General features: G+C 40.4%; 3 protein-coding genes across 4 annotated transcripts; 2 read left to right on the top strand and 1 right to left on the bottom strand.

Moving 5' to 3' along the window:
- Positions 1-5745: 5745 nt before the first annotated feature.
- On the top strand, positions 5746-6303 carry LOC133896999 (uncharacterized). Its single transcript, XM_062337603.1, has one exon. It carries the CDS (start codon positions 5746-5748, stop codon positions 6301-6303), a length of 558 nt encoding a protein of 185 aa, XP_062193587.1.
- Positions 6304-18228: 11925 nt separating this feature from the next.
- Positions 18229-19225, top strand: LOC133897670 (basic leucine zipper 8-like). The gene has a single exon (XM_062338465.1). The coding sequence runs from the start codon at positions 18330-18332 to the stop codon at positions 18858-18860; it is 531 nt and encodes a 176-aa protein (XP_062194449.1). The 5' UTR covers positions 18229-18329; the 3' UTR covers positions 18861-19225.
- A 695-nt stretch (positions 19226-19920) lies between these two features.
- LOC133897770 (uncharacterized) lies at positions 19921-24818 on the bottom strand. Of its 2 annotated transcripts, none has more exons than XM_062338593.1 (5): positions 24567-24818; positions 24388-24467; positions 22116-22219; positions 20468-20522; positions 19921-20382 (listed from the first exon to the last, which is right to left on the bottom strand). In XM_062338593.1, the coding sequence occupies exons 1-5, from the start codon at positions 24681-24683 to the stop codon at positions 20178-20180; spliced, it is 561 nt and encodes a 186-aa protein (XP_062194577.1). In that variant the 5' UTR covers positions 24684-24818; the 3' UTR covers positions 19921-20177. The 2 variants fall into 2 exon arrangements, with proteins under 2 accessions (XP_062194577.1, XP_062194576.1); XM_062338592.1 differs by having other exon boundaries at positions 19921-20397; positions 24567-24815.
- Between the last annotated feature and the right edge of the window lie 1281 nt (positions 24819-26099).

Raw genomic sequence — 26099 nt, 5'->3', positions numbered from 1 at the left:
TGATGTTCTAGGTGGATGTTCAACTTAACAGTTTCACTGAAACACTGGTATATCAAACAATAGTGGGAAACTAATAATTCTCTATTGGACTTTGAGATCTGATGGGGAATTGTTAGAACTATTGGGATCAACCCATGTAAAAATTCCTAATAAATCTCAAAAACCCATATTATGGAGAGGTGACCCATGTTGAAACTCACTCTCTATTAGTATCATATTGCTAATGGATGTAGAGTTGGGGGTTTTCTCCCTATATATATGCAAGGAGCTCCACCTCATTAAGAACACATATAACATAGACTACTAATTGAGAGTAGCCTAAAATTGAAAACGCTCTCATTACGTGAGTCTATATAAGAGTTAGGGTTTTGCCTCTTTTTCTCTCGGTTGTGTTGTCGCTGTAGTCTATTCTATCCCGGCGTCAGCATGCACCGGCGAATGGGAGAGTAGGTCTCCGAAACCCTCGCTCTTGAGATCTTGCACCAGGAGATGGCGAATAAGTTTTTGGGAAGCGCTCCAAGTGACTAATCAAGTTCTTCATCATAACTCGTCTTCCTAGTCGCTTGGGCGTTGCCTGTTGTCATCGTTAACAAACTCGGTGCGGCATCAACAGGATCGATCGTGCCATCAACACAATACAACCAGCATCTTCAGCAACCTCCACAACGCAGAACCAGTACGTAAAAACCATATTATTACTCGTACTTTATTTCATGCGATTCCTAATATTGAGTATAGTAGATCTAGCCATATGTTGTACTTTCGTACACATGTCTAGATTATGCTCTGATGATATGACCATATCAGTTTATCAGTTTCTGCTCATAAATTATTTATGAATTAAATTATATCTAAATGTGCCTTATTTTCCAACAGTAATTAGTATAGGCTATATACATTTCTTGGATGCAGAGTCTGAAATAATGATTGTTTATTCCATTATTTAAAAATTTGTCTTGTGACCAACGATCGTAGTTTTAACTTCCAAAACCACATGTTGGATAACTGTATTATTACGGATTTTCATGATCTTAGTTATCCTATGATCTCTTGATTGCCGAGTTTTGTAGATCACTCGCTGTCACCATTCGCAGGGGAAAAAGCATACGCTTCACCATACGCAATTACGCATACTCATATGCAAGTTGTGTTTGATCATTAGCCTTTTTCTGGAATTTGCGCACTTGCGCATAAACATCTATTTCATCTTGGCATAAAGCGTAACTCTCTTCACATCTCCTTAGATTATTGAGAGTGTTTACACACCTTTAATTGGGTTGCATATAATATATTTGCCTCCAAGAAACTCTCCTCTCATTGGGCTGATGTGGATAAGCCCTAATCTCTCTTTCTCTCGCGCGCGTACATACGCATCTCAATTAGTGGTTACCTAACTAAGCAATAAACAATAGAAAGAGACATGAGATTAGAATCTCCATGCAAAACGTTGTAAGGAGATGTACGAAAATAGTACTACCTTGATCAGGTTTTATTTTCGAAAGTGCGCGAGATATACACATGTCGTCCTTGCACCAAGAGAAAAGAACAAAAAGTTCCACGCGTTGAGAAAGGAACCCAGATAGCTAGGACATGCAGCCATGCAGGAGCATATAAACTTCGGCGTCAACAAAACCTTCATGTCTAAGATTAGGCCAAAACAACGGCACGCAAGTTGGGTCACCCAAGGTGATGCGAACAAACTTTGGCACGCATGTAAAAGTCTGCTTACGCATCTCCTTTTAATTAACAAAGCTTAACAAAGGTGGTGACGCACTAGCAGCAATGTGGATGACGGGGACAACGAAGGCCATTAGGGTAGGATATGGAACCTTACATTACTACTCCATCCGAACCAACACAGATGTCGTTTGATTGTAAAACTTCAGTTGTTGTACGTCAAATAGTAGTTATAAGCATGACATTGATTTTATTGTAATATAGGCTCATATTATGGGGCTATTAACATAGATACTTAAATATAAACTAGGCTCATAAAGGTATAGCCCATCACCCTAGTGAGGTAGCTGTCCAGCTATGCTGAAGGTAGGCCAATGCCACCTCCATCGACCGTCTTGGCGGGATGGAAGGCAGTGCCACCGATCTGCCATGGCGGATTAGGGAATCATCAACTGTCGACAGTTGTCACTGATTCGCCATGAAGGATCACAGCAGCCACCGCCACGCTATGCCCGGTGCCTCCAGGCCAATAGGCGTGCTACTCTGCGCCATTGGTCCGATCAACAAGCGCTCGGGCGCCACCACCGCATCCTTGTGTGGGTTGGCTAGCAGGTGAGTGGGGACGACCGCTCCGTCGCACTCTGCCTCCAACAACACCGACGGATGATGCTTAACCATTGCAAGTGGTCTATGATATTCGGGTTCCTTTCCCGACCTACCCCTATCACCGCCCACATATCGCCTCATCCTCACACTCAAACAACCCGGCATCTTAGTCATATCCTCACACTCAAACATCCCGGTATCTAAGCTCGCGAGCGGGGAAACCACTGCTCGACTTCTACTGAAAGATCTATGCATTTCTAAGCATTTTGAGCGACTCTTAAGTTAGACACCAATAATATTATTAAGGCTGCAAGGATACAGGTTACCAACAATACAAGGGAAAGATAATGCATCAACATAGGTTCTACCCATATTAACCCGACACTCGACTCATTCTCAAGCAAACATACATAAAGCATAGTTTATCACAATAGACACATATTGATCCAAAATACTGGGAAGAGTATGCTTAGATGCTTGCTTTGCTGCTCTGGTGACCGCCTAATGCTACCCACGCAACACTCGTAGAATTCTGGCAGATTAGCATCGCTTTCGCTTACGCTCACGTTATGCTCCAGTTCTTCGTTCACTAAGGAAGAACGTATGCAATGATGAGCATGGATAAGGTGCAACAATGTATGCTATAATATGCATAACAATATGTTAAGAGTGCAAGATATGCGGAAGAATAACAAACTTTGTGATCTAAACAACACCGGAAAACTAACAGGAGGCCGCAGATTCTGGGTTGAACAAGGTACATTCAGGTTCTGGGACCTCCGGGGTGTACTTCGGACAGGGGTTCTCGGTTAGCCATTTTTGGATTAACTCGGAAGTTCTGGGCTGAGTCCGGAACCTCCGGGTTAGCCCGGAGTGTTCGGTGAGGCTCTGAGGGAGCGTGTTCAGTTAAAAGCACCGTGAAATACCCAGACCCTCTGGGTTTAACCCGGAATATCCGAGTTAGACAGACTTGAAGTTCTCAATGATTTTCCTCGGTCGATTTGATGTGCATGTTAATTTTATCCTACATAGACATGCATACACACTATACAAGGGTTTCTAGACCCAAAATGAACCTTAAACCATAACGATTTCCATGTACAAAATAGCAGGGTTTTCCCTAGACCCCATAACCTCCGGGTTTAACCTGGACTATCCGGGTTGCTGCAAAGAGGTCTTTTGCGGGGAAAAATGGTCAATTTCATTTGCGAGCTTCCTCGATCCAAGGAGAAAATGTTTTGCACTAGTTCATAGGGTGTAGACCTCACTCACTAACTAGCAACTCAATTTCCTAGCTCAAAACTTTTCCAAAATGACCAAATTCATTCCAAGGCTCAAGAACATGAGGTGCTTCACAACTTTGCAACAGGAACTTCAAACTCGAATTTCAACAAACCAAACCATGTATTCTTGCAATGGGAGCCTAGGAGACTCACCCAAGATGCTTTGTCGAGGTTGGTGACTGTTAGTGGAAGGTGGAAAAGCTCGGGAAGAGGAAGAACGTTGGTACTCCTCGTGCTTCAACCAAGAACACCAAAAGACATCAAAACCGGCTCAAATCCTTCGGGAAAACAAAAATGAATTGGATGGATGAGGAGCTTAGGAGCTAAGGAACGCGTGAGTACCACATGCATACCTCTATTTGGCTTCTAGAAGGTGGATTCAAGGAAGAAAGAGAGAGAAAGCTTGAGGGGAGCAAGAGGGGAGCTTCTCCCTTGCCTTGGCCGGTTGGAGAGAGCGTGGGGGAGTGAGCGAGAGAGAGGGAGTAGGTGAGGCTGATATCCAAGGGAGAGAGGGAGTGGTTGGCCACCCATGTGGGCCCCACATGTTAAAGAAAGAAGACCGTTTTAACTGTGAGTTCTATTCTTTTCTCTCCCGAATTACTTTTTCTCAACCGGTTGACTCTAAATGAAATGCTCTAGCATTCTAAAACAAAAATTACACAAAATTAAACATAATGCTTATGAAACATGATTATGCTTAATTACATGATTACGATTTCGGGACGTGACAGAAGTGTTCCATATTTTGAGAGTGATTTGAAGAGAGATTTTGATTGCTAGAAAGAAAAGAGTTGATCTTTGAGCATTAGGTTTCATCTTCGAGCTTCTTCATTTGCGTTCATTTCTATTAGAGTTTGAGGACTTCTAGACGACTAGGAGTCCCTCACGAGCCACCAACACTTTGTGGTATGTCATGAAAAAGTTTGTGAAGGCTAAATTTCACCTCTGCAAGGAAAGAAATACCATAAGAAGCTGAGGAGTGCTTTGTATAACCTCGGAAAGAAAATGGTTGAAAGAGACTTGACTCAAATTTGATCTAGCCCCTCAATAGAAAAGTAGGATCCCCTTAAGGACCAAACTTCGGGAACAACATCGACTTGTCTCCGCCTTTTGGTTATTTTGTATATTTCCTTACTTTATTGCAAGTTCATATATATTGATTAGTGTTAATCCTAGTTGTGTTTATCTCATATACGATCTCATCTTGTTGCTTGCTTTAGAGTAGCTTTATTTTTGTAATTAATTTCATTAAGACGAAGTTTTAGCTAGTTTGAGGAAAATTAGAAAAATGCATATTCACCCCCCTCTAGGCCACCATCTCGATCCTTCAATTGGTATCAGAGTCTAATCTCTTTAAATTAGGCTTAACCATTTAGAGAAATCTAGGATGACGGGTAAGGAAGTTAGTTTTACGGAAGGAGGAGCTAAAATTCCATATGATTACTCTACAAGCTCATCCTTACCCTCATATGTGCATAGTTCCTCCGGTAGAGCTCTATATTTTGATGGTACACATTATGCGGCATGGAAGCATAAGATGAAAGTGAATTTGAAATCTTTTAATCCTTCCATTTGGTGCATAGTGGAAAATGGTTATGTTTTGCAGGACTCAAACAATCCCACCGCCGAAGATGATATCGATGACACAAAAATACTTAAGCCGCAAATGCTATCTTTTGCCCTCGAGTGGAGATGAGTTCAACTGCATGGCAAGACTTGAAAGTGCCAAGCAAATTTGGGACATCCTCCGCAACATACATGAAAGCACCTCAAGCATTCGTGAATCCAAGTTAGAGCTTCTAAAGAGCAAATTGGATCGGTTCATCATGAGAGATGATGAGACCCCAAGTGAGATGCACAACTATCTAAATCTTCTAGTCAATGAGATTAAGAGATTAAGAAGTATGGAGATGAGTGATAATTTCATAGTCAAGAGGATGCTCCAAGCAATCACTCCAAGAAATGTCACATTGGTGACACTCATTCGTGAGCGAGAAGATTTTAACAAGCTTACACCTCATGACATCCTGGAAGAATTCTAGCTCATGACTTGATGCAATAAGAGTCCAAGGAAATCTATAACCTCAACAATCCAAGTTCAAGTTCCAAGAAACAACATCTTGCATTGAGTTGAAGAAAGCACTAGTGGAGAAGAAAGTGAATACCACCAAAAAAAGACATGGTACTATTCGTGAAGAAATTTGACAAGTTTCTCAAGAGATGCGGCTTCAACAAAAGTGGTGAAAGAAAGAAGACCTCCGGCAAATCAAGGGCAAGACACTCAACAAGAACATGCTATGAGTGCGGCGAACCGGGTCAACTCATCGTTGATTGCCCCAACAAGAAGAACAAAGATGAATGTGAGAAGAAAGGGTACAACAAGGAAAACCACAGGAAGGGTTACAAGATTCAAACTCATCTTGGTCAAGAATGGGACTCCAACACCTCTGACACTGACTCCGATGAAGAGGAATGTGTCACTACAATTGCTCTTGCTATTTCACCACCAAACAAGTCACTATTTGAAGATTCAAGCGATGATGAGCCTCCCATTTGCCTCATGGTAAAGGGACGTAAGGTATCACTACCAACTGAGCTTTCAAATGTTGATCTCACTAGTGAGTATGATAGTGATAGTGATAATGATTTGATAGATAATGTAGATAAATTATCTTTGCCTAGCATGTGTGATTTACTTGAGACAATAGAGGGGCAAGAGAAAACTCTCAAAAAATAAAAAAATTCTCATCTTTGAAAAATAGAGAAATATTGAGCTTGAGAGCGCCCTAGCTAAAGAGAAGGTGAAACATGACAATTTGTCTAAAATGCTTGAGTTAGTTAAAATTTCAAATACTAAACTTGAGAGCTCAAACAAGTTAGGTCAAGAAAACTTTGACCGCTTAAATAAAGCAAATAAGTCTCTTGAAGTGGAAATTAAAAATCTCAAGAGTAATACCACCTTCTCTAGTAATGCAACTTGCTCCCCTAATGTCTCAAATAAAAATGTTTGCTCTAGATGTAAAGATATTTATATTGATGCTTGTACTACTAACTCAACATCTATGCAATCATTAGCAAGTCAAAATAAGAGGCTCAAGAGACTTCTTCAGAATGGCTTTCTGAAATGTCATAAGGGTAGTAAGGCCCTCAAGGAAGTCATTGGATCTTAAAAGGAAAATTTTAATCATGAAGGACTTGAATACACCCCACCTAAAAAGGAAAAGGGTAAGACTTGGGTGCAAAGGGATCAACATCACACCAAGTTTGTCAAGGCATAAAGTATCAAAAAGTTTAATTATGCTTCTATTGGTACTTTTCGTGCATCATACATGCTTAGGAAAGATTGCTTTAGTAGAGTCTTTGCTAAGTATGTCGGTATTAGGAATAGAAATATTCATGTTGAGAAATCCACTTGGGTGCCTAGAGTGCTTGCGACTAACATAAAAGGACCCAAGAAAATATAGGTACCTAAAAATAAGGCATAATCTCTTTTTAAGGAATATACCTCCGATGGAAGAAACGGGTAATCGATAGTGGTTGCACAAATCACATAACCGGAGAGAAGTCTATGTTCTAACATTTTGACCCAAGTGTATCGCCACATGAGACCATTGTTTTTGGAGACAATGCTAAAGGAAATATAATGGGTTCAGATAAATTGGCTATCTAAAATGATCTTTCTATATCAAATGTTTTACTTGTTAAATCTTTTAACTATAATTTGTTATCCGTTTCTCAACTTTATGAAATGGGATACAATTGCTTATTTACTAATGTTGATGTGACGGTCTTTAGAATGGATGATTCCTCATTAATCTTCAAAGGTCAAATGAAAAGCAAACTCTATCTTGTGGATTTTTCATTAGATAAAGCTAACGTTGAGACTTGTTTGATAGCTAAGTCCAGATTGGGTTGGTTATGGCACCGTAGACTAACCCATGTTGGTACGAGAAATCTTAGTAAAATTTTAAAGGGCGAGCACATTATGAAACTAACGGGTGTTACTTTTGACAAGGATAGAGTTTGTAGCGCTTGTCAAGTAGGAAAATAATTTGGTATGCCACATCTCGCCAAGAACATCATGACAACCACAAGGTCTTTGGAACTACTTCGCATGGATATATTTGGTCCAATTGCTTATATAGGCATTGGCGGTAATAAATATGGCTTTGTAATTGGCAATGATTATTCTCATTTTACTTGGGTATTATTTTTGCATGATAAAGAAGAAACCAAAGAACATTTAAGAAATTTGAAAGAAGAAACTAAAATGAGTTCAAGTTGAAGATCAAGAGCATTAGGAGTGACAACGGGAGTGAATTCAAGAACACGCAAATTGACTAGTTTCTTGAGGAGAAGGGGATCAAGCATAAATTCTCCACACCTTACTCTGCTCTATAAAATAGTGTGGGCGAAAGGAAGAACCGCACACTTATTGAGATGACAAGAACAATGCAAGATGAGTAGAATATTTCCAATCATTTTTGGGAGGAGGCCATCAATACCGCTTGTCACGTGGTGACTCAGTTGTATCTTCATCTGTTCTTGAAGAAGACTCCTTATGAGCTCCTCACCAGTAGGGATGGTAATTATACCCGATTACCCATTTACCCATGAGTAAATACCCTAATATGGTTGGATATGTTCCATATTTGGTACCTACAGGCACGTTCATGGGTGAAAAACACTACTCGATGGTTATACGGGCACAGGTATGGGTAAGACCACGAAGTTAGCAAGTGCTTGTGACTTAATTGCTATTTGAGCTACAAAATGGACATCAAATTCTCTGAGTTTAACTGACCACTTGGCAATTCGGCCGATTGAATTTCTGTTGTGCAGGATCTCGCCTAATGGGAATATTGATGGTATGGTAATTTTGTGAGCCTGGAAATAATGTAGTAACTTACAAGAAGCCATCAATACTGCATATAATAGCTTTTGTACTTGTGAATAGCGTTCTTTAGGACCGTAGAGTAATTTGCTGATGTAGTACACCAGTCACTAGCTTTTCTCTCATTTGTCGTGCACTTTCCTTTCCACCACCAATACCCCACTTACGACTCGTGGTCCAGCCACGATGTATAAGAGTAAATCTTTATTAGGGTTGGGAGCGACTAGCACAAAGGGAAACAAAGATGCTTCTTTAAATTGTTAAATTCCTCATCTACTTCTTTTGACCACTCAAACTTGTCATGTTGCCTTAACAATTTGAAGAAGGGAAGTCCTTGATCTCCGAGCTGGGAAATAAACCGGCTAAGGGTTGCCATGCATCTGGTTAATCTTTGAACTTCTCATACTGACTTGGAAGGTTGCATCTCCTCAATAGCTTTGATCTTTTTGGGGTTGATTTCTATTCCCCATAAGACACTAGATATCCGAGCAATTTCCCCGCATCGACTCCAAACATGGACTTTTCAGATTTAACATAACCCGATTCTTGCGCGGGTTGTTGAACATTTCTTGTAGGTCAGAGATGAAATATTTTTTCTTTTTGGTTTTGACAACGAGATCATCAACGTAGGCATCTATGTTCTGGTTGATCTGATCATGGAGTGTTATTTGTATCCCTCGTTGGTATATGGCGTCAACATTCTTCAATCCGAATGGCATTTTAATATAGCAGTAAACCCCAAACAAGGTAATAAAGGAGGTTTCTACTCATCTTCTAGATTCATGCTAATTTGGTGATAACCAGAATAGGCATCAAGAAGGCTTAGATAGTCACAAACAGAGGTGGAACCAACTATTTGATCTATTTGTGGTAGAGGAAAAGTGTCCTTTGGGCATGCTTTGTTGAGGCCCACGAAGTCGACACACATATTCCACTTGTTGTTTGATTTTTCTTACCATACAGGGTTTGCGAGCCACTCGGGGTGATCCACTTCTCTAATAAAGCCTGCCTTGGTGAGCTTTTCAATTTCTGATCGGGTGTGAACCATCTAAGTTTATGTTTAACTTGCTTTGCATTGGACCGGATAGCTAATTTATGCTCAATCACTTCTCTGGGGATCCCGGGCATGTCTAATGGTTGCCAAGTGAATACGCCAGTGTTTGCCTAGAGGAAAGTGATGACTATGAGTTCCTATTTGGGATCCAGTAGAACTAATCCGAAGAGTCTTGGATGGCTCTGTTGGATCTAAAGGAACTTATTTGACTTCATTGTGAGACTTTAGGATGGCCTTTGACCTCGAGTTCTTCATCTCCTTATCGGGTTGATGCTGCATGGCTATATTCAAACTTCGTTTGTCACAGTGTAAGCCTATTTTCGTGCAAACCCAGATGGTGATGACTCCCTCGAGTCCTGGGATCTTCACGCACTGGTAAGTGTAGTTTGTAGCTACCATGAATTTAGCAAGAGTAGGTCTTCCTAAAATGGCATTGTATGTCATCTCAAAATCGACCACGTCAAACAGAAGTTTTTCTATTTGGAAATTGTCTTGCTCCCTGAAGGTAACAAATAGTGATATCTAGTCAATGGGGGTGGCCGAAGACCCATGTACTATACCATGGAAGGCTTGAGTAATCGGCTTGATGGAAGATCGAGAGATCACCATTCCTTCGAGTGCATTAGCGAAGAGGATGTTCAAGGAACTTCTTCCATCAATGAGGACTCGGGTGACCCTGTAGTTTTTTATCGTAGGCTCAACCACTATCAGAAAGCGACCTGGCCATACGAAGTTATCAGAGCACTCTTCTCGACCAAAGAAGATTTTGGTGTCTGATCACTTCACAGCCTGACAACTCATAGGGATAGTGGCTAGGACTTCATGGGCCACCATCTTGTACTGCTGCTTGGACTCGTAAGACGTGGAACCATTGAACATATGGTCGATTGTACACTCGCCCAACTAGAAAGACATCAAATCCATATCATTCTCATTGCCATCTGAGTCATAGTCCCTGCTTTGGGTCACGACCTGGCCCTTCTTTCCCTTATCCGCTTTTTTGACCTTCGCATTGACCATCTTTTTGCAAAGGCGGCATTGGTAGGTGTTGTGCTTGTTGGTTTGGTGGAGGTCACACCAAAGCTTCCTGTCTCGTTCGCTGGAGCCTGGTGTAAAGTTTATGCCTCGAGAAGGACACAAACGTTGATCAGGATGAACATTGGGCAGATCTGTAAAAACTTCATCAATCTTGGCTTTCTTGCCCTTACGTCCCTTGGTGTTTTTCTTGTGCTTGCTTTGGACCTTGTAACCGCTGAGCCCAGGTTGTGGGCCCTTGATGCCCTAAGTCTTTTTCTTAACGTAGAGAAGTGCATCTTCAACCCTGGTAGACTTTTCGACGATCTGCATGAGCTCTTTAACCATTTTGGGTTCTTTTCGGGCGATGTCTTCAATGCAACTCCAGCTCTTAACCCCTTGAGTGAACTCCTAGATGACATCATAGTCGTTGATCTTGGGGATGGTATTCCAGGTATTGCTAAAATGGTGCACAAACTCACACAAGGTTTTGTTCGCCATCTGTTCACAACGGTGAAGATTGTTTTTCATGTGAGGGCGAACGTACGTACCCTAGAAGTTAGCTTAGAATAGTCACAAAGCAACTCCCACGAGTAGATTATCCCTGACGATAGATTTGTCAACCATGTCCTGGCTGCCCCTTCAAGGGTCACGGGGAGGTAATTCGCCATTACCTTCTCGTTCCCACTGACTGCTTGGATGGTTGTGGTATAGATCTAGAGAAACTCAATGAGATTTGTGCTTTCATTGTATTTCTCGACCATCCCAGGAGGAACCTTGCCGGCCAACTTACATTCTGTAGATTTGGAGAGAAGGGTAGGCATCCGTTGATGGCGCCTTGCTTGGTTTCGACGCCCCTAGGACTCTTTTCCATGGCGATCGGAGATTGATCCTAATTCGACCGATGTGAGGACATTTCCCAATAAGATCTATGGGGGGGGGGGTAGAATAAGCTTCTTCAAAAGCCCCCGAGCATCTTTGTTAGTTGTTGATGAACTGACACAAGTCGTTAATCAAATGATCTTTGACTGTTGAGGTATGACGATGGTTGTTTTCTTGATTGTTATCCCATGTAATCATGTTCCTAGGGTTATGCCTCTCCGGATCAGATGCATCTCGTGATGGAGGATTGCCCGGCCTGCCTCAGTTAGCACTACTCTCAGCTAGGGCCAGACAAGAGTTCTTAGCTTGGAGCATGATCTCCTTTATCAAGTAGATTGTCGAGTTCACCCAATCCTTACCGGCTAGGGTAGCTAGATCAGTAGTAGGAGGGTGCATGAGGGCCTCCTATAGAAGGAGGATCCTCTTAGCAGTCGCAGATTTGAACGCTCAGTCCCCTGTTGATGGTTGAGAAGCTGTAGAACTGGGGGCCCTATAAGTACTGGAGGCGGTTGGCTTGCCTGAAGCTGACCAGTGCCTGCTGCCGGGGCCAAAGGACTCCGATCGTTCGCAGGGTTGTTGTCATGGTGACCTAGATCATCACCCCCGTTTTCGATAGCGAAAACTTCTCGGGGGTCGAGTGGTTCGAACTTGATTCCGTAATCTTTGGCGTATTGATCCATGAATAGACTTAACTCATCGCTTGAATCATCACTAAATCCACCTGATCGATCGTTGGTTCATTAGGAAGAGAGGTAAAGTTGTCGTAGAACCCCTCATCTGAAAAACCGGTTTTCAGTGAAACTTTGGACGATGTCGATGGCATGTCATGTGTAGATTCCTCAACATCTTTTGTCATGATCCCCACGGATGGCGCCAACTATTGACAATCTGTAAATCACCGATTTAACAAAAACTTGTTGAAAATAGGGGGATGCTTTGAGTAGACGAGTCCCAAGGGAAACACACAGAAGTTTTTAGACAGGTTTGGGCCTCTTTGAGGATAATAACCATACGTCATATTTATCTTATATTGATCTGAGTCTGTTACAAGGGAGTGTAGCTGGTCTAGATGGATCTAAATCTAATCGATGACTTTTCCTTAGCTTATGTTGGCTTGTATGGGCTTATAGAACTCGAATCGCTTGTGACGACTCGTTCTGGCTTGTCCTTCGTAGTGCCCCTCCTTCATGTATATATATGGAGGTGTCGTATGTCCTCTGAAATATTCCTTTCTATTTTTTGATATAGACCTTCTTGGATACAGGAGGCCTTGAGTACCTGTGGGTAGTTTTCTTTCTTCCAGGGATCCCCTTCTTAAAGATAAAGATATGCTCCAAAGATTATGGGATACCCTAGGGTACCCAAATATGATGACTATTCATTATTCATTGTCACTTCCTTTCTGGAAATATGGGGTGCAACGCAGTAGGTTGGCCATGAACTTAGTGCTCAAAAAGATCTTCACTCGATTTAGAGAGACACAAAAAAGTTCACAACACGGGCACCAAGTCAAGTTTTTCTCGGTGAAGTCAAACGTTCCAATGGTTAGCATCAGATGTTCCAATGTGATTGAATAGTCCAAAATTTGAGACATGGGGTTCTCGGGTTGGAATTTATTCTAACATCGGATGCTCCAATGTTTGCATTGGAAGTTCCGATGTAGGTTGGATAGTCCGATTTTCTCAACCATAGGGTTCCCGGTCTTGATTTAAAATCTAACATCGGATGTTCTGATGGTTGGATCGAATGTTCCGATAAAGGTCAGAAAATCCAATTTTTGTGAACCTTAGGTTTTCAGTTTCGAATTTATTTTTGGATCGGATGTTCCTATCCCTCTACATCAGATGTTCTGATGTGTTGTTTTTACCAAGTTTGGGTTGGGGAATGAAATTCAAATCTTTCAATTTGAATAGATCGTATGTTCCAATCATGGGGATTGGAACTTTCGATGTGGGCTGAAAAGGTATCCAACGGCTAGTTTTTGAAGGGACCTATTTATACACCCTTTCCCTCTTCCCACTCCAACAACTTGCCATTTCGAATCTGAGAGCCTCTATTGAGCTAAAGCCATTATCCTCTCCTAAGAAAGTGTTCCGTCTTTTGAGAGAGATTTGAAGAGAGATTTTGAGTGCTAGAAAGAAAAGAGTTAATCTTTGAGCACTAGGTTTCATCGCCAAGCTTCTTCAATTGCATTTTTTTCTCTTGGAATTTGAGGACTCCTAGATGGCTAAGAGTCTCTCACGAGCCAATAACACTTTGTGATGCATTGTGAGAAAATTTGTGAAGGTCAGATTTCGCCTTCGTAAGGAAAGAAATATCACAAGGAAGTGTATGAGTGTTTTGTGCAACCTCGGGAGGAAAATGGTTGAAAGAGACTTGGCTCAAGTGCGATCAAGCCCCTCAATGGATACTTAGGATCCCCTCAAGGATCCGAACTTTGGGAACAACATCGATTTGTCTCCGCTTTCGTTTATTTCGCATATTTTCTTACTTTATTGCAAGTTCATATATATTGCTTAGTGTTAATCCTAGTTGTGTTTATCTCATATAGGATTGCATTTTGTTGCTTGCTATAGAGTAGCTTTATTTTCGTAATTAATTTTATTAAGACAAAGTTTTAGCTAGTTTTAAGGAAAAATAGAAAAAGCCCTATTCACCCCCCTCCCCTTAAGCCACCAACTCGATCCTTCAATAATGAACTTATAGAATCATTAATCAAGCGAATCAAACTAGATAGCTAGATCCTTATTAATGAAGTCTAGTCTGCCAACCACATGTTGGGGACTGTTGCTTTGATTAAACTACGGCCATTAACATACCATGAGTATTCACCTTTCTAGTTTGTGCGTGGGAAAGAATCAAACATTTCTCATCTGCGAAAGTTTGATTGTGTTGTGTACGTACCGATTCTACCACCTTAGCATATTGATGTGGATCCAGAATGTAAATTGGGAATTTATGTTGGATTTTAGTCTCTATTTATACTCAAATACTTGGAACCCATTACAGGGGATCTGCTTAAGGCAAGATACGCTAATTCGATCTTTAATGAAGAGCTATTTTCGGCATTAGGGAGGAGGAAAGGACCTTGTCCAATTGAAATGATAAGTACTATCATGAATGATAGTAGCCTTTAGTATATAGATCCATGCACAAAAGAAGCTAAGAAATATTTGCAAAATCTTGCAAACAAGCTGCCAGATTCATTCACAGATCATAAGTGGGGGACCACCTAGCTTTAAAGATCTTGTTCCATGGAGATGTCCGCTAAAGAGATACAAGGAATAGGGGAGAAAATATGTATGAATAATTCGATCATGAATGATAGTAGCCTTAGTATATAGATCCATGCACAAAAGAAGCTAAGACAGATTTGCAAAATCTTGCAAACAAGCTACCAGATTCATTCACGGATCATAAGGAGGAGACCACCTAGCTTTAAAGATCTTGTTTCATGGAGATGTCTGCTAAAGAGATGCAAGGAATAGGGGAGAAAATATGTATGAATAATTCGATCATGAATGATGGGCGTCTAGTGGATGCACCACTCAATGCTAACACATTGAGAAACACGCCTGATTCTGGGGAACGCACACCCACTGAAATCAGGGCAACAAAACAATTAGGTTCAGTCATATTGGGAAATGGCGGTGAATTAATTGATCTAAACAATCATCCAACTATGTTGGATAACGAGTTTAGTATAAACCACCTTGATACAGGAGAAACCTTTTATAGACAAATGTGTGCTAAGAACAATTGCTTTGCCAATATAATTGCATTCCATATGGAAAGTTCGGATATGGAACTGAGGACTATTGCAGAGTGCAAAAGTCTCTCTGATCTGGAACCGAGGACTATTGTATAGTGCAAAAGTCTCTCTAATTGGGATAAATAGAATGATGCAATCAAGACAAAACTGATCTCGTTAAATAAGAGGGAAGTCTATGGACCTATGGTCAAGACTCCTCGAGGTGCAGATCCTGTAGGACAAAAATGGGTGTTCGTATGCAACATGAATGAGCACAACCAAGTAGTGAGATATAAAGCAAGATTAGTAGCGCAAATATTTACGCATAGACCTGATATCGATTATGAAGATACTTATTCTCCAGTTATGGATGGTACTACCTTCTGTTACTTGATAAGCTTGGCAGTAGGAATGAACTTGAATATAAAACTCATGGATGTAGTGACCGCATACTTATATGAGTCATTGGATTCTTAAATTTACATAAAGATTCCAGATAGACTTAGAAGTCCCTAATATTTGCAAAAATGGTTATCACAACACATATAGCGTCAAGTTTGCTATATAGGCTCAAACAATCAGGTAGAATATAGTGCAACCAATTGAGTCAATTCTTTCAAGGAAAGGGATACATCAATAATGATGCACACCCATGTGTGTTCATTAATAAATCCTCGGATGGACTTTGCATCATATCAGTGTATGTTGATGACTTGAACATAATTGGTACAAAGAAAGACATCATTGAAGCTAGCTCATATCTCAAGATGGAATTTGAGATGAAAGATTTAGGAGAGACCAAACTCTATCTTAGATTACAAATAGAGAATTTATCTGGTGGTATATTCCTACACCAATCCACCTACACAAAAAAAAAGTTTTGGAAAAGTTCTATTTCGACAAAGTTCATCCAACTAATATACCTATGGTCGAAAGGTCATTTGCAAATAAGAATCCCTTCAGACCTAAGCAAGACGATGAGGAAGTATTAGTCCTGAAACTCCATACTTGAGCGTTATTGGAGCACTCATGTACCTTGCAAACAATATCATGCCTGATATTGCATTTGCAGTAAGTTATTTGGCAAGATATAGTAAGTTAACATCCTACTAAGAGGCAGTGGAATGGAGTTAAAAGAGTCCTAAGATGCCTCAATGGGAGAATTTATCTTGATCTCTTCTACCCCAAGGGACAAAATATCACATTGTCGAGTTATTCGGATGTTGGCTACTATATGTCTGATCCCCATAATGTAAGATTAGACTATATATGTGTTTCTCAGTGGCAAGACAGTTATCTCGTAGAGATATGTTAAGCAAACACTTGTTGTCACGTCAACAAACCATTCGGAGACCATAGCTCTGTATGAAACCAACAGGGAATATGTTTGGCTGAGAATGTTGGTACACCGTATCTTAGAATCCAATGTGCAGAGGTGGGTAAATCCTCAACTATCCTCTATGAGGATAACTCTACTTGTATTGTACAGATGATGACTAGCTATGTCAAAAGTAACATGAAAATGCATATAGTCCCTAACTATTACAATCCATACGAATAGCAAAAAAAAAAAGATAAGACGAAATCAAGCGAGAATCTTGTAGATTGTTGACGTCGATTATTGTACCATTTTAGCATCAAATTCTCTTAATATATTATCGATAAATCATCATCACTAGTGATTATTGCCGCCAACCTTGTCGATTTTCGTACATAGTGTCATAGGAGCATGTATTGCAGAATCAACAGAAAAGACAAAAAAAATTAGCTACCTAGGTCATTTATTTATTTATGGTGGAATGGTCAATTTGCAATTGTTTTTGCATTGCACCACCCATGGAGGATGAACTGTACGTCTTAGTAAGAGAAAAAACACACACAAGGCTCTAACCTACGGGCCTCAGATCAACTTATTAGTTATAGCATGTGCATTAATTTAGCTATGTTCGAGTATTGTTGAAAAGCCTTAATATAACATCTTAGATTAATTACTACAATACCATACTACTATAGAACAGGTCATAAGTAACGTCTCATTAGTACCAGTTGTGCAAACCGCTATTAAAAATATATCAGTGTCGGTTCTTAACCTCCCACGTACGAACAGTGATTGAGCCGTTAAGAATCGACACTAATAAGTTCGGACCCAAAATTTTGATTGAATCCAATTTTAACTCACCAGACAGACTATCAGTGCTGATAAATCTTATGTCTTTTTTTCAACCGGTACTCTTATGCCTTTTTCACTGGTGCCAGTATCTGAATTGCTACAAAAGAAATTACAATACACACTAAAGTGCTACAGTATAAAATAAAAGAAAAGGCACGAGATACCTATCCATCCTCTTAGCTGTCGAACCCCATGCTAGTGATCTAAAGTTGTATTACTAATCAAAGCACAAGCACTTGTGAGTTGTGAGCAAACTCATGGGTGTCGGACTTGCACGGTGCATACTAGCAGATGTAAAAATTATAAATGATAAGCATACCCGATCTTCTTCATAATCTAGTGGCCTGACGATTTCAGCTCGTTTATTCCCACAGTGGCTATCAGTAGGTAAAGCTACATATCTATCCATCCGTCCAGCAGGTTCATGCCACTCTAAATAGGTAAAAAAAAAAGTCTGAAAACTAATTTATGCGATGACAGAGATCAAAGGCCGAGGATCTTGTGGGAGAAGGGAATACACTGCATTTAACAAAAGGCAAGGTTTGGCATGGATGAATTGGAATAAAATTTACCCTCAAACAAGACTACTCACGCAAGTCAAGTCATGGATGCACACAAGAGGGAAAAGAAAGCGGCAATGTTCTCTTGGAAAGCAAAGGTACAGAGGTAGAAGGTTAATGGCATTTTGTTTGGATATTGTTGCGCAGGAAAGGCGAAAGCTCACTCATGGCCATGTACCAAATCGACAAAACTAAAGCAACCAAATTCTACAAAAAAAATAAAGAAGGAAGGAGGTGAGAGAAGGTGGCTTCTCTCTCCGGTCTTAGGCGGGCAAAGCTACCTTTGCTACACTATAAAAGGCCTTCACTAACCAAATGCCTCCTCCGCTCACCCAGAGCAAATCCATCAAGAAGCCAAACCAGAGACCAGATTAGCCGCATCTACTTCTACCTCGCTCGATCTCCAAGGTCTCCACTAAGCAAACAAGTGAAGCAACCATGCTGCACCAGCACCATTACCATGGAGGACTGGCCAGCCTTCACTGCCTCTCAGCTCCAGACCCAGCATTCCACGCTCACTACCACAGCAACATGGTCACCACGGCGCCCCCTCCCTTCCACTTCTCGCCTGCTACCTATGAACCTATCCACGAAGTACCGGCTGTCATCGGCAAAGCCGGTTCTGGCAGTGCCGATGACGCCTACCGCAGCCGTACCGCCAAGGCGGAGGAGGACCGGAGGCGGCGGAGGATGGTCTCCAACCGGGAGTCCGCCAGGCGGTCGCGCGTGCGCAAGCAGAGGCAGCTCAGCGAGCTGTGGGCGCAGGTCGTCCACCTTCGTGGCGCCAACCGCCGCCTCCTCGGCGAGCTCAACCACGCAATGAAGGGCTGCAGCGATGTGTGCTGCGAGAACGCCCAGCTCGAGAAAGAGAAGGCCGAGCTCAATACCAAGCTCGGCCGCCTAATCCAAGCACAGAACACCACCACGCCAGGCTCCTCAGAGCCCCGTGATGATAGTGCTACTGAATAAATCATTTTTATCCTCACATTTTTAACTACGACGATTGTTATTAGTATACAAAATAAAATATGTTTTGTGGTGGTTTCTTCGGTTTCTTTTTTCCTCTCTTATGTCGTCTCTGCGTATATTCTAACTACCTATTATTAACATCTTTTTTTAATCAAACGTACAGTAGCAACAGCACATAGATGGAAAAACAATAAACTGTCGAAAACCATCAGGGAATAAGAGGCCTTACGATTGGTTTCTTCCAAACAAATGATGCTTTCCACTGAAAATGATGTGGTGGGTGGGGTTGCACATGTTGCAGCTGTAACCTTGCTCGCTTCAGCTCTTCTTCAGTAGTTTAATTTTTAGAAGCTGTATTTCCATCAGAAGGGAAAAAAGGATTGTTTGGATTCAATCACAAACCAAGCGTTAAAACCAATTGATCATATGCTTATTGGACTTAACTCTCACGAATTTAAAAAAAAAAGACGTGAACCTGCGTCCTTGCCTTAACTTCCAATAGAAATACTTTACAGTATTGGTGAGCTTTCCATATAACAGGACAAGAACTATAAAGTACTACAGCACTTCAACAAGCTGTTAGAAGAGCCAACATTCAGATATGACCTGTGCATTTCCAGCTTCATGTGGATAGGAATACTTTACAGTTCAGTATATGATTCTGCAGATAAGAATAATTTACCCTCCCATAAATTACCGCAGAAGCATTTCCAAACATTCAGCTCTCAGCGACTTTGTGATCATTGGCAGGTATATGAAAATGTTTGTGCTTGAAAGAGTAGTGGGAACCAGATGACACAGCCCTAGTATTGTTAGCACTGGGCAATACGGGAGTGGAAAAAAAGAGAGATAGAAACATTGAATTTATGGACAGTAATGAGATGAATAAATGGATGATAGAAATATTACCATGAACTGTGAATAGCAGACCATCAGCATGCTTTCCAGAGTTATCAATTGCAATGTGACGCTTCATGTTTTCATATACTTGTGTATCACCGAGTATGCCCAACACAAAAGAAAGTAAAACCACATGGTGGCATTCACAGTAGCAAAGAAATTTTGAGATTCAGATTTGAATAACCAATCAATGGTTCACCAGGTATATTTTATAATACATCAATTTAAATATCAAGAATGCAACAACATTCCTTGCTACAGATGCTTCTGGAACAGGTTCAATGAAGTGAAATTTAGTGCAGGCTACAAACATCTTTGGAGTTAATTTTCCTTTCATGATAGCTTACATACTTCAGGTTGCATATCCTCAGACTACAGAGGAACAGCAAACAACCTGATTAGCCTACCGTTAACCCATCAGGTCAGGTCTTCTTGGATTGCTCTCTTTCCAGGAGTTTGATTGTTCTCTGTGGCCAAAGCACTAGCATTATTTTTCGGTGAGGCTTCATCTGCTAAAGGTGGAGAATTGTTCTTGGCAGAGGAATCAGCCAATGAAGATGGAGAATTGCCCTTCTCGTGACTGTTCTTGTCTCGGAAAAAAAATTCTGGGTTCGCAAATGATCTTGTACACGGCCACCTAAAAAAAAATGTTGATGCTTGCTACATTGAAATCCAAGATGGGTACCGAAACCACACATGAAACATACCTGCTTGATTGAATAGTTTCACCTTCAACAATAGTTTCTGCTTCAAAGATGTTCCCTATTAACAGGATAAAGAACAGAACATTTACATAAAGCCTAATAACAGAAAGATAGGACCTGATTCAAACTCCTAATCAATCAAAATGAAATTTCGCATTAAGGCACACGGAACAGTCTCCGACTAGAAAACACATAGGAAACAAGAAGGATAACTAGCAAAAATCCTCAACAAATGGAGATATTTAACAATAAACTGCATTTGAAATGCACGGTTTACAGTTATTTGCAGAGGCTTCTAGACTATTTCCACCAGCATTGACATGTCCATTCAATAAGAGTCACCTTTTCCCATCTTTTCTTTTTCCCAGAGAATCCCATTCTTTAGGAGTTTGCTAGTGGAAGCCAGTAAAGTAAATTGAAATTCAGAAAAGAAAATATCAGCTCATTAGATAATTACTAACATAAAGTACATGCTTATTGTTAATAATTTCCAACAGTGTGTGTGCTCCCATAACCATATTTGTAGTGCTTCAAGATGTTGATCAAATGACATGTTAACATAAAAGGTCCATACAGAAAAGATAGCCATATACCATGTCCACTCAGTGTTGACTAACAAATAATTCACATGGCCCCATGCGATGTAACAATGGATTATTGTCAATACGGAGTGACAAGCTAAGCACACACAAGTCACCAACCATAGAATATACTTCAGGAGCAACAAATTGTTGAGGATAGTAGTATTATCAATTATGTATAAGATATCATTGGCAAAATGATGTCTGTGGCTGTGGCTGCTTGGTTGAAATAATAGATTGTCGGTAAGTTCACTAATTTGGACAGTGGAGGCATGATTTTTGATACAGGCGTTTATTCTTCGGTTATAAGATTTTTCATGTGTTGATAGCTGACTGACTTGCACAGGAAAACACATTAGTTAGTTAGTTAGTTATTATTAGGCAGTTAAATAGCAAATCTAAGACTGGCTTGAGCTGAAGGAGAGATAAGAAAAGCCGGTTTTCTAGTTTAGTATCCGAAATGAGTTGAGCTAATCCTAAATTAACTCGCAATTAAATTCGGCTCAGCTCAAACAGACCATAGACTTACGTACTTCCAACTCTTACATTAGAAGAAATACAAAAGGGAATTAAGCTTCAAGATGAATTATCAAGATACCATGTATGATGCAGAGATGTACTACTTAATTTTGAGTTCTGGTCCAGCTAGGCTTCATTTTTTTAATTCTGGCTGAGATTATTATTAAGGTCATATTACTTTCCACATCTTGAATCCAGAATTTTGTTCTGGATTAAATGATAATAATTAGGTTTAAAAAGTGTGCAATTTGTAACAGAGTTCTGCCCTTGACTTAATCATAGAACATACTGCAACTCATATGTAAGAGAATTTGAGTCAAGGACTCCATTGAAAAACAAAATGTGAAGAGTGCCACCTTAACTTTTGCTTGTTTCGCTTATTTACTCAAAATATTTTTGAGAGAAGTATGATGCATTGTCACTCAATGCAGAGCTGCTACAGCCAGACAAAATGACTTGCTTGTCTCTGCTAAAACAAATCGAGATAAATGGAGTACACTAGATATTAGGTTATTCTAGATACTGCAGGAAGCTGAAGAGTTCACGTGTACCTCCGTCAAAATTATTTTTAGAGAAGAACTTGGCATTCAAACGAGCAGCAAGTATTGCTTGGTATTTGTTGATCTTCTGTTCATGCTCTTGGATTTCTGCTTCCCTGCACAGTTAACACAATGCAGGAATTTTACTGACAAGCTTGGTGGCTTCTCACAGTGACAACAGGCAGAATCTAAAGTCCAAAGCAATGGAGTAACTCTGCTCTGTCAATCATGGGCCTATCAAAGTTACGATGTTCTAATTTCTACTCCTTCCAATTGCAAATATAAGTTCTATAGTTCTAGCCTTCTAGGCAAAGTAATTAAGGAGTAACAGAAAATGACCTTGGTGGCCCTTCACTTATTCCCATACTTTTTTTAGGGAAGCACAGTAGGGGAGGGCCCCACTGCCCTAATCCCGTACTTATTATTCTTTCAAATACGCCAAAAAGGAGTGATTTGGGAAAAAAGGCTTATTTAATTCTAAAATAAAAATATGAGCAGGCATTCAATAATGTGTAATGGTAAAAAATGAGATAGAGGAGCCCCGATGTTCTACAACGACCTATACTTTGAGACAAGTTCATAGAGCTTGAGGTTATGTGGAAGGATCAATTCGGTCCTTCAAAGTCAAAGTGTATTTAATTTGTAAAGCAAAACTATCTGAAGGTTTGTGGTTCCCAACCAAAAACTAATATAGTTTACCAAGAATTAAGGAATTTAGATATATAGAGGTAGTGAGCTCAAGTTGTGATTTTTAGAAGAGTTAAAATATCTTATATATCCCAATAAAATCATATACTTTAACAGAATAAATAAAGTGCATGATAGTGGGCACCACAAAAAATATAATAAAAGCATTATTTGTTTCTTAAGCCTTTTTACACCCTCATCAGTTTCTCCTTAAGCTCTAGGTCTGATGAAGTGATATGTCGCTTTGAGACATAGTAAATCGAAATGAACTAAGTGTACCAAAATTAAGCCTAGCACATACCATAACCTGCAGAGTAATATCTGTGAGCAAATGTGCAGGATAATCCTTAAATACTAATGTTAAATTCAGTCTCAAACTGCACTTTAGCTATCCCCCCCCCCCCAATGTAGCAGATTTATTGAGCTCCCAAATTCTGTTACTCATTTGATTGAACAAAATATGCACCAACTTCTATCGGTAGTCAAACAGCTCGATGTGGAACTTACGAAGTCAAAGTTGTCCAAATCAGCTGGTCAATCATGGGATTCCGATACATAAGTTGATTGAGAGACCTAAACGCTACAAGATAGAAGAGATGACATTACAGATGCAAAGGATCAATGCATAGGGACAAAACCTAACTTCTGTGTCATTAACTAGAGGACAAATAGTATTTTCTTTTTTTCCGAGAACTGCATGTGCTGGCAGGGAACCGGCAAATATGGAGAAAATATAATGTGAAAATGTTATCCTTGAGACCTTGACACATTTTCTGAAAAATACCCTGTTTTGGTTCTTTCTTCTTCTTTTTTTTTTTGAAGGGCCACAGTAGGGGAATCCCCTACTGTTAGAAATATTTTATATAAAGGAGTCGCCAAAAAACGAAAAAAATGTCCTGTACAACAAAAGGAGGCGAAGCAAAGAAGAAACTATACAAGACCACCTAGCCAAACGGAGACCGACGTGTTTAGATCACTATTCATTCTATTCAGATGTAAATAAAGGTTATCTATGATTCTTTATGCTCTCTACTTTCACATAATTATCAGCGATAAAATCATTTAACCTAATCGTGTTCCCTTCACATGCTTGACACCATCACAAAAGAAGAGATACTCGCCTGTGTACAATAGCAGAGCCACTTCGACCCCACAGATATTTGCAAAGTAGTACAAATTTTGCTGAAATTTGCATACAAATACATTAAACTCTAAATATTGGTGGAGTGGACCCAAGCCAAGAGGGTTTTGGGTCTGGCTCCACCACTGTCTGTGACAAGGCAAAACCGCAAAAGGGATGACTGCTAAGGTGCTCCTACCATCATGCGCACAAATAAAATTAATACACTGTGCATTGCTACAGGAGTACCAGGGCTAACAGCCTCATCTCATCCATGCACTCGTATCAGCCATCTACCACGGCAGTGCAAAGGCTAGCGATTATATAACGGCGCGCGTTCACAAATTCTACTCCATGTAATCCTAAACAATGTAACCGTAAGTGAAGCAACGTTTCTATCGGCAATTGTACGCAAACACAGAGCATGCATTGCGGGAACAGAGAGGCGACACATGGCAGGGGGGTGGTCGCAATTACGAGTCGTCGTCTCGCGGCAACTGGGGCTTGGCCTCCTCCTCCTGCAGCGGGATAGCCGCGGCGGCAGCTTCTCCTCCCTCCTGCACGCACCAGTCAGGAGCTCAGTGTGGACGGGCAGAGCTGAAGAGTGAGAGACAGCGAGTGAACGAGGGAGAAAAAAAAAGGGATTATGGGGGAACCTTGACCGGGTGCTGCTCCGACGTCGGGGCGGAGATGGCGGCGGCAGCTGCTGCTTCTTCTTCTGGCGGCGGAGCGGGGGTGGCACCGGCGGCTGGCGGCCACGGGGAGGAGGCCATCGGTGGCTCGGTGGTGCGGACGCCGGTCTGCCGGCAGGCCGGAGCTGAGAAATTTGCTGGTGAATCGGTGGAGAGTACGAGGGGTGCCTGCCTGTGCCTGTAGCCTGGTTTTATTTTGGGCGCACATGCTGCAGCACACGGTCCCCTCCCATCTGAAATTAAATTTTGAACGCACTTCTGAATTTACGACGAGTCCCATGTTATTATCTAAAATAAGCACCTCGTTTAATATATATATATATAAATATATTCGTGTAGAGCATATGATCAAATTTTTAAAAGCTTATTGACACCATAAAACTAGTAAAAGTTATGTAGGTTCTACGAGACTATCATGTATGAAATTACACTACGATCAAATAATATTTTTTTTCTTAAAATATACGAAAACCATTTGTAAATGCGTTAATACCATATCGAGTCTCTAAATAATGTTAATGGTTATTTGGCTTTGACGTGAGAGTCTCGTTTCTCAGTATAGTATTAATTTTTGTCTGGCTGAAACCAGATTTGGTGGTGGTTTGAATTGATGCCAAACTTTTACTAAGCATTAAACACTTAATTCTTGGTTCTCTAGTTCAGAATTTTACTCAAATCCGCTCTCAGTTTAGCTAGATCCATCATATTGCCAAACACATAAATGGCCATTTTTGGGCCATGAACTTTAGTAAGGCCATGTTTGGCTTGGTTTTCACAAGCATGATTTGGGCACACGATGATAAAGTTGCCCTCACACCGAACTCTAATTAGATAATGTGGATGACAAACTTGTCAAATTATTAGGTGTTTTTTATTGAACTCTTAGCGCCATCCAGCACGTGTTGAATCTAAAACGCACAGGTTTGGATGCAATCTGGCAAGATGTTTTTAACTAATCTTGCTTGAAGCAAATTCAATAAGCTGTCCTATATATTTCTTATATTTTGAATCGGAGATGAATATGTATTGCCGGATATGAGAGTCGGAATGAACACTTCCGGTCACTACTAGCATAACACGCTGTAGATACGTTTTATTTATAAATTAGATATGCTTTATTACATATTTAGCGGAAGGTAGAGGCATTTTTATAAAACGTGTTAGGAGTGTCTCTATATGGACTGTGCCAAGACGTGCATAAACGAATTTTATAAGTATGTCTATGAGAAATAAAGGTGTTTCATTGTGTGTTAAATAATATAAATATGATTTCATAGATATATTTATTTTACGTGTCTACTAATACAGGCCCATTGTATGGCGGCATGTTGTTTCACATTAAAGATGTTGAGGGCTAAATATTATTGTGGATTTGGAAGAACTAATTCTTGAACTTAGGATCTTATAGACAAACAATTACTTAGACACACCCTACTAATCAACTCACCCTCACATCACTATTTGCATATATTTATAGTATTATTTTTATCAGTAGTT

This window comes from Phragmites australis, chromosome 17, assembly GCF_958298935.1.
Source record: "Phragmites australis chromosome 17, lpPhrAust1.1, whole genome shotgun sequence".
Classification (NCBI taxonomy): Eukaryota; Viridiplantae; Streptophyta; class Magnoliopsida; order Poales; family Poaceae; genus Phragmites; species Phragmites australis.
The sequence above is the reverse complement of the archived record's forward strand: the minus strand, read 5'-3'. Positions and strand labels throughout refer to the sequence as shown.

Excerpts from the sequence above, each read along its gene's own strand:
- LOC133896999 (XM_062337603.1), top strand. The coding sequence starts at position 5,746 with ATGGTACTATTCGTGAAGAAATTTGACAAGTTTCTCAAGAGATGCGGC.
- LOC133897670 (XM_062338465.1), top strand. The coding sequence starts at position 18,330 with ATGCTGCACCAGCACCATTACCATGGAGGACTGGCCAGCCTTCACTGC.
- LOC133897770 (XM_062338592.1), bottom strand. The coding sequence starts at position 24,683 with ATGGCCTCCTCCCCGTGGCCGCCAGCCGCCGGTGCCACCCCCGCTCCG. Across the intron at positions 22,220-24,387 it reads TTGCCGCGAGACGACGACTC|GGAAGCAGAAATCCAAGAGC; the intron begins GTAATTGCGACC and ends TTAACTGTGCAG. Across the intron at positions 20,523-22,115 it reads TAAAAATAATTTTGACGGAG|GGAACATCTTTGAAGCAGAA; the intron begins GTACACGTGAAC and ends TCCTGTTAATAG.